The following is a 15,701-nucleotide window of genomic DNA, read 5'->3' on the forward strand; positions in this document are numbered from 1 at the left end:
AGGAGGGAGCCCTGTGGGGTGAGATTCTCGGGAGCCAGAGGTGGCAGCCATGGGGGGAGGTCACCCTCCTCCCCACACCGGGGATGGCCTTCCACACTCCACGCAGGGGAGCTGGGGTGCAGAGGAGACGCCCAGGACCCTGAGCACTGTGACCAGAAGACAAGGTTTTGGAGAGAGCTGGGGCCTCCCAAAGAGGAGCAGGAGGCAGGGATGGTGCCCCACTGGGGCACAGGAGGGGATCTGAGGACAGTGTGGGGTGGGGTCCAGAGTGAGGCAGAGCGTAGAGGATTGGAGACGCCCACGTGGCCAGACCTGGGGCGGCCACTCTGACAAGCATTTGCATCCCCTGCCCCACATGGTTGGGACTGAGCAGGCCCCTGGAGGTTGTAAGAACAGCAGAGTCTGGACTGCCCATCCCTCCCCTGCGCCATCAGCCGCCAGTTCTCACGGAAAACATAGCTGTGGATTTTCCCTCCAAGAACACTTCGGGAGCTGGGACAGCTGCAGCCTCTGGAGTTGCTCACAGCTGTGTGGAGGCCCCAGCAGAGGAGCTGGAGGGTAGGGGTGGGAGGGGGCACTGAGGTCCAGAGAGGCAATGGAGCAGCTGGGCCCCGAGTCTGGCAGCCCAGGCAGGGTACTTCTGGCCAAGCGATGCTTCCAGGGCTGCTTCCCCAGCACTGGTATTACGGGGAGCTGGGGCAGAGAGGCGATGGGGTTCCCTTCTCATGGGGAGTCTCCATCCCAGAGCCTCTGGGGGGGCGGCTGCCCTCCTAGCTGGTGCCCTCAGACAGGCCACCTTCCTGTGAATTAGCATGAAGCCCCAGGTGACTTGCCTGCCATGTGTCCACCAGCAGCCCTGGGAGCCCGAGACCTTGGAGCCTGGACAGGCAGACGTTCACCTCCTGGCTCACTGGGGACCTGGCCCCAGAACTCGTCCTTCCAGGCTCAGTACGGGTCTTCTCTGTTGCTGCCCCCATCTCAGCAGCCTTCAGAGCCCCTCCGCCCCCACCCCAGATCGCGGCCTCCTCGGTGCCTGGGGACCCTGGAGCTAGCTCGGAGGAAGGTTTGCCATCGTCAGGTCGTGAGGGAGGCCTCTGCCGGCAGAGTGCACAGTCGGGTCGCCTGTTTCTCAGCCAGGAGGTGCTGAAAAAAGGAATCATGTCAGAGCAGTTCAGGTCCGTCCACGGGTCCCAGAGCACCTGAAAGGGTGGATACTGTAAAACCAAGTGTGAAAAGCAGGAACTATTTTATATGAGCCAGTAACGAGTTAACATTTAGGGAAAACATTCAAAACATCTGAAATACTGAACATTGCCACACAGCACACCTCTCCCCGTCTCCATGATACACGTGTTTGGCAGATGGAGCGGGCGGCACCATGACAGGCCGTGGCCTAACCGTGGGTCTGCATTTAGTTCCTCATCGACTTTAATACTGGAAGACGGGCCGGGCGCGGCGTCTCAAGCCTGTCATCCCAGCACTTTGGGAGGCCGAGACGGGCGGATCACGAGGTCAGGAGATCGAGACCATCCTGGCGAACACGGTGAAACCCCGTCTCTACTAAAAAATACAAAAAACTAGCTGGGCGAGGTGGCGGGCGCCTGTAGTCCCAGCTACTCGGGAGGCTAAGGCAGGAGAACGGCGTGAACCCGGGAGGCGGAGCTTGCAGTGAGCTGAGATCTGGCCACTGCACTCCAGCCCGGGCAACAGAGCGAGACTCCGTCTCAAAAAAATAAATAAATAAATAAAATAAAATAAACTGGAAGATGGAGCAGACACTTATCCCTGTTCCTCCCACTAAGGGCAACCAAGATCCCTAGACGTTATATAAAACAGGAAGACTAAAGGTGAGAGAAGAGAGCCCACCAGCAGGGCCCTCGGGATGGAGCCACAGCCCCAAAATGGCGGTGTTGCCTGGGCTTGCTTTCTGCCTCACTTTCTAGACTTGGAGGTGAGGAAACTGGAAACCCAGTAATGCCAGCAGATATAGACAAACACCTCAACAAAAATCTGCTCTCTCACTAAAGGGCCAGAAAAGAGCAGCCTAGCAAGACAGGAAATTTACAGAAAATAATCACCGCTCCAGCCAACACCACAGAAAAAACCATGGCCCCACCCACACCGGCAAGGCATGGAGTAGGGAGCCTGGACTCTGCTCCAAACGGCTGTAAGGGGTAATCACCCCTCGCTGGGGTGCTACCAGAGGAGGCCAAAAAGGAAGCTGAGATTTTCATCTAAGTGGGCAGGAAGGACCCTCCCCCTGCCCGCCCCCCGCTTCTATGGTGTCAGTGGAGACCACAGGAGGAGCGTGGACTCCTCCCACCCCTGGCAGTACTGAGGGGCTCCTCCCCTCCAGAGTGGTATTACATACTAACTAGCAGAAAGTCCAGACCTTCACCACCACCCAGCAGTGACCAGGCCACCCCCGCCATAGTGTCATGGAGGCCTAGTGCGTAGCCACGACTCCCGTCCTACCCAAAGCAACAAGGAGTACCCCCAGTCGACAAGGAATACCCGCAATGTATCCACCGGAGTTCTACCCCAGCCTGGCTGTAGCAAGGCAATACCCCACTTCTCTACCAGCATGACGTCAGAAGAAGTCATCTAAACCAGAAGGTTTAAATAAGATCCAAAATCTCCTAATACACAAAATGTTTGGTTTTCAGTGGAAAACTCACTTGTCATAGCAGGAAGCAGGAAGACACTGAACTGGTGAAAAAGGGCAGTCGACGGATGATAGCACCAACATCAAAGCGGTGTTAGAATGACTGCACAGAGATGTGAATGCAGCCATCGAAAAGGCATTCAGGAAGCAAGTATGAACACAACTGATAAAAATACAGCCTCAGCAAAGAGAAGATCTTTTAAAGAACCAAATGAAAAGTTTAGAAGTGAAAAAATAACTGATATAAAACACTCAACATCTGAATGGAAAGGACAGAGGAAAGAATCAATAAACTTAAACATAGAAAGTACCCAATGGCAACAAGAGAGAGGACATAGAAGGGAAAAAACAGCAAGAGCCTCAGGGACCTGTGGGACTGAGACTAGAACAAAAGATGCAGAATTCATGTCGTCAAAGTCCTAGGAGGAAGAGAGAGCGAGTTTTAGGGCCGAAAATGTACTTGGAGAAATAAGAACTGAAAACTTCCCGATTTTGGCAAAAGGGGCAAACCTACAGAGTCAATAAACTGAGTGTCAATAAACTAAATAGGAAAAACCCAAAGAAATTCAAATCTAAACACATCAAAGTCAAATTTCTAAAAACTAAAGATAATAAGACATTGCCAGCCTGGTCAACATGGTGAAACTTCATCTCTACAAAAATAAAAAATTTGAGTATGGTGATACATGTACGCCTGTAATCCCAGCTACTCAGGACGCTGAGGCAGAAGAATTGCTTGAACCTGGGAGGCGGAGGTTGCAGTGAGCAGAGATCACACCACTGCACTCCAGCCTGAGCAACAGAGCAAGACTGTCTCAAAAAAAAAGGAAAAGAAAAAACATGGGTAAACACAATAGACCTTCCTTCTCTTGAGTTCCCAGTCATGTTTGATGGTTAAGCAAAGGCTATAAAACTGTCTGAAGTAGTTCAAAGTTTATGTAGATGAAGTATTTAAGATAATTATAAATGGATGAGGGCAAATGGACATAGAGGTAAGGTTTCTATACTAAACTTGAAGTGGTAAAATGACATCAGTAGACTATAAGTTATGTGCCAAGAACAGCCAGTAAAAAACAACCTATACTAAGATACATTGGAACACACTATTGACAAATCAAAATAGAATTCTGAAAACATAACCCATAGGAAAGCAGGTTGGGAAAAACAAATCAGAAACAGCACAGATGACAAGAAGTAGAATGGTGAACTTTATATTAAATGTAAATGGTCTAAATAAACCAAAGGATAAAGATTGGCCAGATGCAGTGGCTCACTCCTGTAATGTCAGCATTTTAGGAGCTGAGGCAGGTTTATCACTTGAAGTCAGGAGTTCAAAATCAGCCTGGCCAATATGGCAAAACCCTCTCTCTACTAAAAATACAAAAATTAGCCAGGCATGGTGGTGCATGCCTGTAATCCCAGCTACTCAGGAGGCTGAGGCTACAGTGAGCCAAGATCATGCCACTGCACTCCAGCCTGGGCAACACAACAAGACCCTATCTCAAAAAAAAAAAAAAAAAAAAAAAAGATAGTAACTTAAATATATGCATCATGAGCTTATGCCCTGATAAATCCAGCATAAGTTGAAAATATAAGTCAAAATGTGTTTAGTACACCTACCAAACATTAATCGTAGCTTAGCCTAGCCTACTACTACCTTAAACGTACTCAGAACACATTAGACTATAGTGGGCAAAATCATCTAACAGGCCTATTTTATAATCAAGTGTGGAATATCTTATGTAATTTATTGAATACTGTATGAAAGTGAAAACAGGATAGTTGTCTGGGCACTCAAAGTGCGGTTTCTACTGAGTGCATATCACTCGCACCATTTTCAGTAAAGCTGAAAAACTGTCAGTTGAATTCTCATAAGTTAGGGACCAACTGTATAGGCAGGTTGAAAGTAAGAGGATAGAAAAAAATATCATGTGAATATTAATGAGAATAAAGGATTCATTGTATTCATGTCAAAGTAGACCTCAGTGCAAAAATTATCAGAGACAAAGATGTCCAATGAGAAAAGGCCCAACCCACCAAACAGACGTAGCAATCCTAAGTGTGTGCACTAAGCACAGATCTGCAAAATATGTGAAGAAGAAAAAGAACTGAAAGGAGAGCCAGACAAATCAACAATTACAGTTGGATGCTTCAACACCCTTCTCTCGACAGCTGATAGAATAAGTAGATGGAAATTCAGCAAGAACATAAAAGAGCACCATCATCGACAAACAGGACCTAATGATGTTTATAGAATATGCCACTCATTGAACTGAATAATATGTCACATTTTCTGGGATGTAGTGAAACTAGTGATGAGAAAGAAAGCCTCAAATGCATACATTAGAAAAGAGACATGAGAGGTTAGAAAAGAGGGAAGATCTCAAATCAATAATCTTACCTCAGCTGGGTGCCATGGGGCGCACCTGTAGTTCCAGCTACTCAGGAGGCTGAGGTGGGAGGATTGTTGGAACCCAGGACGTTGAAGCCAGCCTCTTGCCATGAGGCAACACAGGAAGACCCCATCTCTTTTTTTTTTTTTTTTTTTTTTTGAGACGGAGTCTTGCTCTGTCGCCCAGGCTGGAGTGCAGTGGCCGGATCTCAGCTCACTGCAAGCTCCGCCTCCTGGGTTCACGCTATTCTCCTGCCTCAGCCTCCGGAGTAGCTGGGACTACAGGCGCCCGCCACCTCGCCTGGCTAGTTTTTTTGTATTTTTTAGTAGAGACGGGGTCTCACCGTGTTAGCCGGGATGGTCTCGATCTCCTGGCCTCGTGATCCGCCCGTCTCAGCCTCCCAAAGTGCTGGGATTACAGGCTTGAGCCACCGCGCCCGGCTGACCCCATCTCTTAAAAAAAAAAAAAAGAAGAAGAAGAATCTAAGCGCAAGACTCCATGAATAACTAGGAAAAAATTTAAAGCAAGGAGCAGTAAGAAAATAAAAGCAGAAAATGAAATTGAAAACAATATAGAAACTTATTGAAACAAAGAGGTGGTTCTTTTAAAAGACCAATAAAATCAGCAGCCCTCTAGTAAGAATGACAGAAGGAGAAGATGTGATTGCCAATTTCAAAGGTGAAAAAAAGAGGCCGGGCACAGCGGCTCATGCCTGTAATCACTGCACTTTGGGAGGCCAAGGCACGTGGATCACCTGAGCTCAGGAGTTCAAGACCAGCCTGGCGGGAGGCTGAGGCGAGAGAATGGCATAAACCCGGGAGGCGGAGCTTGCAGTGAGCTGAGATCCGGCCACTGCACTCCAGCCTGGGCGACAGAGCCAGACTCCGTCTCAAAAAAAAAAAAAAAAAAAAAAAAAAAAGACCAGCCTGGCCAATATGGTGAAACCTCGTCTCTACTAAAAATACAAAAAATTAGCTGGGCGTGGTGGCGGCGCCTGTAATCCCAGCTGCTTGGGAGGCTGAAACACGAGAATCGCGTGAGCCGAGACTGCACCACTGCACTCTAGCCCCAACAATACCATGAGACTATGTCTCGAAATGAAAAAGAGACATCACTACAGACCCTACAATCCTGAAAAGGATAATAAGGGAATACGACAAACATCTCTACATACATAATTTTTTTTTTTTTTTTTTTGAGGCGGAGTCTCGCTCTGTCACCCAGACTGCAGTGCAGTGGCCGGATCTCAGCTCACTGCAAGCTCCGCCTCCCGGGTTTACGCCATTCTCCTGCCTCAGCCTCCCGAGTAGCTGGGACCACAGGCGCCCACCACCGCGCCCGGCTAGTTTTTTGTATTTTTTAGTAGAGACGGGGTTTCACCATGTTAGCCAGGATGGTCTCGATCTCCTGACCTCGTGATCTGCCCGTCTCGGCCTCCCAAAGTGCTGGGATTACAGGCTTGAGCCACCGCACCCAGCCTAACATACATAAATTTTATAACTTGGATGAAATAGACCAATTTCTCGAAAAACACAAACTACCACAACTCACTTTGTATGAAATAATTTAAATAGTCCTATAACTAGAAATTGAATTTGTAATTTTAAACTCCAAAAAGAAATATCCAGGCTCAGATGGTTTCACTGGAGAATTCTAAGATTAATTTCCCAGAAAATAGAAAAGAAGGAAAAACATCAATTTATGTTTTATTTTTTCTTTTCTTTCTTTTTTTTTTTTTTTTTTTGAGACAGGTTCTCACTCTGTCACCCAGGCTGAAGTGCAGTGGCACAAACATGGCTCACTGCAGCCTCGACCTCCTGAGCTCAAATTATCCTCCCACCTCAGCCTCCCAGGTAGCTGGGACCACAGGCCCACACCACCACGCCTCACTAACTTTTTTAGTTTTTGTACAGACAGGGTCTTGCCATGTTGCCCTGGCTGGTCCCGAACACCTGGGCTTAAGCAGTCCTCCCACCTCAGCCTCCCAAAGTGCTGGGATCACAAGCGTGAGCCACTGTGCCCAGCCTCAATTTATTTTATGAAGCTAGTGGTTCTTTGATACCAAAACCACACAAAGATAATATGAGAAAATAATATTACAAGCCAATATCCCTCAGCGATATGGACACAAAATTTTTTAACAAAATATTACTAAATAGACTGGGCACAATGGCTCATGCCTGTAATCCGAACCCTTTGGGAGGCTGAGGCGAGCAGAGCACCTGAGGTCAGGAATTCAAGACCAGCCCGGCCAACATGGTGAAACCCTGTCTCTGCTAAAAATAGAAAAATTAGTTGGGCTTGGTGGCTCACGCCTGTAATCCCAGATACTCGGGAGGTAGAGGTTGCAGTGAGTGGAGATCATGCCACTGCACTCCAGCCTGGGCAACAGTGAGACTCTGCCTCCAAAAAAAAAAAAAAAAAATTACTAAATAGAATTTGTCAATATGCAACAATTCTACACCATGACCAAGTAGGGATTGTTCTGGGAATGAAGGTTGGTTCCCTATTTGAGAATCAGCCAGTGTGATCCACATGTTACCAGCTAACGAAGATAACTCACATGATCACATCCGTCACTGTGGGGAAAGCACTTGACAAGTTTAACATCCATTCGTGATTTAAACCTGGAAAAACAGAGAAGGAGAGGAAATTCCTCAGCTGGATAAAGAGCATCTGCACAAGCCCTGCAGCCAGCATTCTACTCGGGGGGAGGGAATCACCCTTCACCATTCAGATCCGGAACAAGAAAGGATGTCTGCTGTAACGATCGGATCCAGCACAGTGCTGGAAGCACTGGCCACTGCAGTACGGCAGGACAAGGAATTCAAAGGCATGTAGATCACAAAGGAAGAAACGAAACTGTGCCTGTTTACAGATGACATCGTTGTCCTTGTAGGAAATCCCAAGGCATCCACCAAAAACACGCCTAGAATTAAGTGAGGCTGGGTACAGTGGCTCACACCTGTAATCCCAACACTTTGGAAGGCCAAGGCAGGCCGGTCACCTGAGGTCGGGTGTTTGAGACCAGCCTAACATGGAGAAACCCCGTCTCTACTAAAAAAAAAAAAAAAAAAAAAAAGTACAAATTAGCTGGGTGTGGTGACACATGCCTGTAATCCCAGCTACTTGGGAGGCTGAGGCAAGAGAATTGCTTGAACCTAGGAGGCAGAGGTTGCGGTGAGCTGAGATCGCGCCACTGCACTCCAGCCTGGGTGACAGAGTGAAACTCCATCTCAAAAAACAAGAAAATTAATAAGTGAGTTTAGCAAAGTCAGAAGACACCAGATCAACATAAATGATTCAGTAGTATTCCTGTATACTAGCAATGAACACACAGATACCTAAATTAAATATGCAGAACCACTTACAACCACTCCAAAAAGTGAAATACTTAGGTATAAACCTGACAGAACATGTGCGGAACTTACATGCTGAAAACTGGGCAATGCTGCTGAAAGACGTCAGCTCACATTTAGAGACGGCCACGTTCGCGGGTTGAAAGGCACAACAAAGTGGAGATGACAGTTCCTTCCAGATTGATGGGTAGGTTTAATGCAATTCCTATTTAAAAACCCTAGGAAGATGTGTTAATGGGTAAGAACAAGTCATCTCAAGTTTTCTACAGAAATGTAAAGGAATTAAAATAGCTAAAACCATTTTGAAAGAGAACAAAGTGGAAGGAATCTCTACGCAGTTTCACGACACAGAACCACAGTAGTCAACACAGTGTGGTACTGACAGAGGGACAGACATGCAGATCCATGGAACATAACAGAGCACCCACAAATAGACCCACACAAACATGCCCGGCTGAATTTTTTTACAAAAGCGCCCAAGCAATTGCATGGACAAAAACAAAACCTTCAACCCAAGTCTTACCCTACACAAAAATAACTCAAAACAGATCCTGGACTTCAATGTAAAACATAAGACAATCAACTTTCAGGGCCAGGCATGGTAGCCCACACCTGTAATCCCAGCACTTCAGGAGGCCGAGGTGGGCAGATTGCTTGAGCTCAGGTGTTTTTAGACCAGCCTGGGCAACATGGCAAAACCCTGTCTCTACTAAATATACAAAAAATTAGCAGGGTGTGGTGGTGCATGCCTGTAGTCCCAGCTGCTCGGGAGGCTGAGAGGCAGAGGTTGCAGTGAGCCAAGATCTTACCACTGCACTCCAGCCTGGGCAACAGAGCAAGAGCCCATCTCAAAAAAAAAAAAAAAAAAAACTTTAGAAGAAAATCTTTGGGATATAGGGTCAGGCAGAATCATTATACTTGATACTAAAAGATGATCTGTAAAAGGAAAAATTGATAAATTGTAATTAATTAAAATTAAAAGCATTTGCTCCATAAAAGACCCTGTTAAGAGGACAAAAATAATTTTTAAGCTACAGACAGAAAATATTTGCAAGCCATGTATCTGACAATAGGCTAAAATCTGGAATATGTAAAGAAGTTTCATAACAGTAAAATAATCCCATTAGAAAATGAGCGTGGACAGGAAGAGACATTTCACCAAAGAAGGTCCACAGATTGCAGATAAGCCCAGGAGAAATGCCTGTCATTAGGGAAGCAAGAACCACCGTGACACCACTCACACCCATCCTGTGACATCGCTCACACCCATCCCGTGACATTACTCACACCCATCCCATGACACCACTCACACCCATCCCGTGACACGTCGCTCACACCCATCCGTGACACCGCTCACACCCGTCCCGTGACACCGCTCACACCCATCCCGTGACATCGCTCACACCCATCCCGTGACATTACTCACACCCATCCCATGACACCGCTCACACCCATCCCGTGACACGTCGCTCACACCCATCCCATGACATGTCGCTCACACCCATCCCGTGACATGTCGCTCACACCCATCCCGTGACATCGCTCACACCCATCCCATGACACCACTCACACCATCCCGTGACATGTCGCTCACACCCATCCCGTGACATTGCTCACACCCATCCCGTGACACATCGCTCACACCCGTCCCGTGACACGTCGCTCACACCCATCCCGTGACACCGCTCACACCCGTCCCGTGACACCACTCACACCCATCCTGTGACATCGCTCACACCCATCCCGTGACATTACTCACACCCATCCTGTGACACCACTCACACCCATCCTGTGACATGTCGCTCACACCCATCCTGTGACATGTCGCTCACACCCATCCCGTGACATTGCTCACACCCATCCTGTGACGTCGCTCACACCATCCCGTGATACTGCTCACACCCATCCCATGACACATCGCTCACACCTATCCCGTGACATCGCTCACACCCATCCCATGACACCACTTACACCCATCCCGTGACATGTCGCTCACACCCATCCCGTGACATTGCTCACACGCATCCCGTGATACTGCTCACACCCGTCCCGTGACATCGCTCACACCCGTCCCGTGACACGTGGCTCACACCTGTCCCATGACATCACTGCACACCCATCAGAATGGCTGGAATAAAAGTAGCAACAACCCCACATGCAGGCAAAGATGCCAAGAAATCTGGTCACTCGGCTGTTGCTGGGAGAGTAAAATGGCTCCTCAAAAACGAAACCTGAAATTGCCATGGACTCAGCAGTTGCTTCCGTGGATGTTTAAATCGGAGAGTTGAAACCCAGGTTCACGCAGAAACCCGTGCAGAGCTTTACGGCAGCTGTAATAGACAAACACTGCAACAAGCTCAGCTGTCCTTCCACAGGAGAGCAACCGCACAAACTCAGGTGTGCTCACGCCACAGACGCTGGTCAGCGACAAGGAGGAAGCCTCCATCACGCGACCTGGCGGAACCAGAGAGTTGGCACGAATGAGAATCGCCTGCCCCGCGGGTACATGCCACAGCATTCCACTCATACCACGTTCTTGAACTCATACAAGGAGGCCGAAGGGCGGGGGTGGGTGCGGAAGGACACAGGGGTCCGGGCGTGGATGGGGCCCATGTCTGTAGTCTCAGTGTCAGGCCCTGGCTGGGATCCCTACTATAGCTGTGCCAAGCTGTTGCCAGTAGGGTCTGTTCAAAAGGGCTGGGAGATCCCCTATTTTAAACACTCAAGCCTTCTGGGGGTGGTGCCATGGCCTTCTCGGGTACCTTGTAGGAATGAAATGCAACCCTTCAGGCCGCTGGGGGCCTGGGGCCCCTTCCCACCAACCTGCCATTGGCACAGAGGCTTCTGGCCCTTTCCAAAACGCTTTCCAAACTGCAGTTCCAGCTCTTGATGTCAGAGACCAGGGCCCGGACCCCCAGGCTTTGACCCTGTCCTGGGAAGGAGCAGAAAGCAAGAGCAGGAATTTGGGAAAGATCGGCGATCCCACTGCAGAGGCCTTCCCGGGACCCCCACCCTCCCAGCAGGGTTTGGGAGAGGGTGGGCCTGTGTGGGGTCTGCGTTGCCCCAGCAAGGCCCAGGAGAGCGTGCGGGGACCATGCTGCCAGCACAGCCCAGCGCCCTCGTGGCCGCGCCCCAGCCTGTCCCTTCAGCTGCTGCTGAGCTGCTCACAGGTCGGTCTCGGGGTCCACTGTGACTTCTGCCTGGCACCACCTGGCTCAGTCCCCATGCTGGCCGCTGCCGTCCACATAGCCAAGAACAACCATGGCGGCCTCGGGCCCAGGGGGTCCAGGAAAGACCCCGGGGCCCAGGGCAGTGTGCAGTGCCCTCCTGGAGCAGATGGGAGCTACCAGCCACCAGCATCGCCCTCAGTCTTGGCTACCCGGGAAGTTTTCCAAAGGCCCGACCCCACTCCTCTTGAAGCCACTGATCCCTCTCGCCCATCAGGTGCCTCAGGGACCCTCCTCCACCCAGAGGGTCTCTGCCTTCCCGGTTTTCCTGGGGCGGTTCGGACTTGGGGGAGAGGAACCATCATCCATCACACCCCAGACCCAAACAGAACCAAAGCCAGGAGGAGCAGGGTGGGCCCAGAGGCCCTCATCCTGCCAGCCCAAGGGGCACAGCCCAAGGTCTCCACCTGGAGCCCCAGGGGCACAGCTGTGTGCAGGTCACCAGAAGCCCCGAATAATGACAGCGCCCCAGAGTGGGCACCAGGCCCTGGTGCCGTGTGAAGCCGCCAGCACTTGCCTGGGCTCATTCCAGGGGCCATCAGAGGGCCCTGTTACGGCTGCACCCTCACACTCACCAGGCAGCTGGGGCCCAGCTCTGCTGTGGATCCCAGCCAGGCAGCAGCCGGCCTGCGGGCTGAGATGCTTCCACTCCTGCTGCACAACTGGGAAGGGCCTGGAGGCCGGGAGCTGGCGATGGCCACAACGCCGTCTGGCGCCTTCTTCTCCGGGGCAGCCGAGCAGCCCTGGACACGAGGGGCTTCGTCTCACCCCCAGGAGAAAATGCCCAGTCCTCCGAGAGTCTAGTGAGGGCTTGCCAGCCGGGAACCAAGACCCAGCGTGGCCTAAACCAGGCCCGGCCACCATGGTCAGCAGGACCTTACACAGAGCTCAGCAGAGAGACCTGCCCGCTGCCGCAGTCCAGAGGAGATGGGGGAGGGGCCTTCATCCCACTCGGGCCTGTCCAAGGCGAGCAGGCAGCCAGTATCTCCACATCTCAGGCAGGAAAGGGCCTGAAGCCCTGGGAAGCAGAGGCTGTGCCCTCAGGAAACGGGTCCCAGCCTGGCTCCCTCACAGCCTCGGGCTGCCCTGTGGAGCGAAACCCCCAGGCACCTTGCAGCAGGGCTGGCATGATGGTGGAGATCCCACACCGTGAACAGCAGGTTCCTCTCCGTGCCTTCCCAGGCGGGGGGCACTTGGGGCTCAAACTGGGGCCTTGGGAACTTCCTTGGGCCTGCTCAGTGCCACCCTTGAAGCCCCTGGCCTTCCCCGGGCCGGTCGCTCTGCCGTGTGGGCTCTGCCATGTGGCCCTGCTAGGTCTCCTCTCGCGGAGTTGCCCACGTCCACCCTTCCCCCTGGCTGCACTGTTCCCTGCTGAGGGTGTGGACTGCAACAGTCGTCCTGCCCGGGGTCTGCTGGGGGTCTGCCTGTGCTCGGGGTGGGGGCTCCTCATGCAGCCGCTCTGTCCGTGGAGGAACCCTGTGAGCAGCTGCAGCTCAGCAGCAGGCCCTGGGCTGACACTTGCCCCCTTGCAGGTGGGTCCGAGGAGAGCACTACAGGTACAAGTTCAGCCGTCCTGGGGGCAGGCACGCCGCCGAGGGCAAGTGGTGGGTGCGGAAGAGGATCGGAGCCTACTTCCCTCCACTCAGCCTGGAGGAGCTGAGGCCCTACTTCAGGGACCGTGGGTGGCCTCTGCCCCAGCCCCCTCTAAATGTGCACCAGAAATAAAGGCAAAGACCCAGCCCCTCGGCAGCTCAGCAACGTCTGCCCTTCCCTGCACCCGGCCCAAGCTCGGCACCGCCAAGAGAGACGTGGAGAGAAGAGCGGTGGGAGCCAGCCCCCAGCGCAGGGGTCCTGGGTGGGGTCTGCTGTCACACACTGTGGCGGCTCCCTGGCCCTGCCCACCTGGGGCTTCACATCCTGGCCAACCCTTGTCCCAGGCGCCAGCCTTCTCAGGGGGCTCTGATCTCCCATCCATCCCACCCTCCTCCCAGAGGCCCAGCCTGGGGCTGTGCCGCCCACAGGAGTTGAGACGATGGCCATCCTGACACCTTCCTCCACTACAGCCCTGACCACAGGTCCAGCCAGGGAGCTCTCGGGGTCCCCAGCATCCCAGGGGCTGGTTTCTGTTCCCCCCTCAATGGTGTGTTCCCAGCCAAGTCCTGACCCTCAGAGCCGAGTCCCCATCACGTCTGGGGCAGCCGAGCCCTTGCCCCACAGAGAGCTGGACACGCCCGGCCTGGATGTGGGGTTGGACGGGCCATTTTCTGTCCTGTCCCTCATCACCCCCGCAACAGCCTACACGCATCCCACACATGCAGGCACACATAGCCCATGCACACATGTGTTCTGGGCCCGGTTTCATCCCCCAGTGACTGGTGTCTGTGAGGTTCAGACAGACACACCACACGCCCAGCCCCACCCTCCAGGCTGTGACCGCGCTGCCTCTGACGCCTTGACAAGGCCCTTCAATCACAGGACAGCCGCCTGTGCACACCGTCATCATCGTTGGACAGCGTCTACTGCATGTTTTTCTATTATTCCTATTCTTATGTCATATCTATTACATATTTTTCTACTCTTCCTATTATACCATTTACCAGCTTACTCGAAAACAAACTGCTTAAATGAAGTTCTTGCGCCTCCCTCTCTTTGGCAGTGGCCATGCCCCCAGCCCACACTCCGGTGCTGGGGCAGCGGGTGACCGAGCGGGACTCAGGCTTTGGGGGCGGAGAGGTGAACAGGTGGTGCTTTGCCTGGTGACCCTTCCAGTGCCTGCTGTGTGTGGGAATACTTGGAGTTAAATGGGAACGAGCAGGGGTGCCGGCCCTGCTGGAAGGAGGCAAAGCTCTGGGGCAACGCCTCCCTCACCCAGGACGCTGTGAGGCTGGGTCCCGGGAGAAGTCAGAAGTGGGTCCCACCGCAGGACAGAGGCCCTCCCCTCTCCCCAAGCCTGGGGGGCAGCCACCCACCCCTTCCCCGTCTCCATCCACGATGCCCGGAGCCGTGATGCCCATGGCTGAGCCACTGTGGGGGGCCCCGGTGGGGACAACACGGTGGTTCAGGCAGAGGAGGCCGGCTGCGGTCGGCACAGTGCGGGTCTGTGTGGAGCCCCCCCTCGGCCTGGCTGGGGGGCGGCCAGTCCAGGTGCGAACAGAGGGCCCGTGTTCCAGCTCCCGGGGAAACAGGGCGCCCTGTGTCTGTGGAGGGACAGACGGGGCCTCAGAGGGACGCGCCAGGAGCCAGCCAGTCTACTGGGGCAACCACGCGGAGCTGTCGGCCGCAGGGGCCTGGGGGCTTCCCGGGGGCTCTGCCATTGGTGGGGCTCAGCCCTGTGGCACACCTCAGGGGCGGGCATCTCGGGCAGCGGCAGGAGTTGTGAGGACCCAAAGGACCCATCACCCGGGAAAGGCTGGTGCCAAGGGGTGCCCCTGCCCAGCCTCTGCAAGGGGGAGGCCAGAGGAGCCAGCAGCCCTCTGTGCCCCCTGCCCGGAACCCTCCCATACGGCCGCCCTCCCCATGGTGGGTCCCGAATCCCACAGCCCCTCCTCCCAGGCTCCTCCACCCCGCTCCAGGCTCCTCTTGTCCCAGGGCAGCTGTGTACCACTGGTCTCCCAGGGACCCCGCAGTGGGGCTGCAGGTCCTGGGCAAGGGGGCAGGGGAGGAGCCCACGGCAGGAGTGACTGGGCAGCCCGTTCATGGGACCCACAGCCCAGAGGCACTGCAGCACCATCCTGGGACCACGGGAAGGACCTGTAAGAGCCCTGGAGCGGCCACCCTCATCCTCCATCGGGGATGGCAGCTGTGACTTCCCAGGGGACCTGGCGGCAGGGTCACAGGGCGTGTGGGGCCAAGTCACACAGTATGAAGCGGACCAGTGGCCGTGGTTAAGCGAGTCGTTTGTGGTGTGGAGTGCACTCCCGAGGCTGTGCATCCACCACCCACTCTGTCCGGCCCATTTCCATCTTCCAGACAGAGCCCTCAGCCCCAGGGAATCCATCTCATGCCTCTGTAGGTCTCCCTGTTCAGGACGCTTCATATAAACAGAATCGTGGCCCTC

General features: G+C 53.0%; 1 protein-coding gene across 8 annotated transcripts in view; it reads left to right on the forward strand.

The window, feature by feature from the left end:
- Positions 1-14,270, forward strand: part of LMF1 (lipase maturation factor 1) — a 104,205-nt gene extending 89,935 nt beyond the window's left edge. For 3 of the 8 annotated variants that reach the window (XR_004443090.1, XM_033236322.1, XM_033236321.1), the window contains one exon: positions 13,177-14,270. Coding sequence is in view for 6 of the 8 variants with exons in the window: in XM_033236322.1 (XP_033092213.1) it covers positions 13,177-13,369 (193 nt within the window). In the remaining 2 variants the exon portion in view is untranslated. Of the gene's footprint in view, positions 1-10,792; positions 10,937-13,176 lie in introns of those variants that run through there. The other 5 variants (XM_033236319.1, XR_004443091.1, XM_033236317.1 and 2 more) reach the window with 5 other exon arrangements.
- Positions 14,271-15,701: the final 1,431 nt, after the last annotated feature.

Source organism: Trachypithecus francoisi, unplaced genomic scaffold, assembly GCF_009764315.1.
Source record: "Trachypithecus francoisi isolate TF-2019V2 unplaced genomic scaffold, Tfra_2.0 Lachesis_group15, whole genome shotgun sequence".
In the NCBI taxonomy this organism is placed as follows: Eukaryota; Metazoa; Chordata; class Mammalia; order Primates; family Cercopithecidae; genus Trachypithecus; species Trachypithecus francoisi.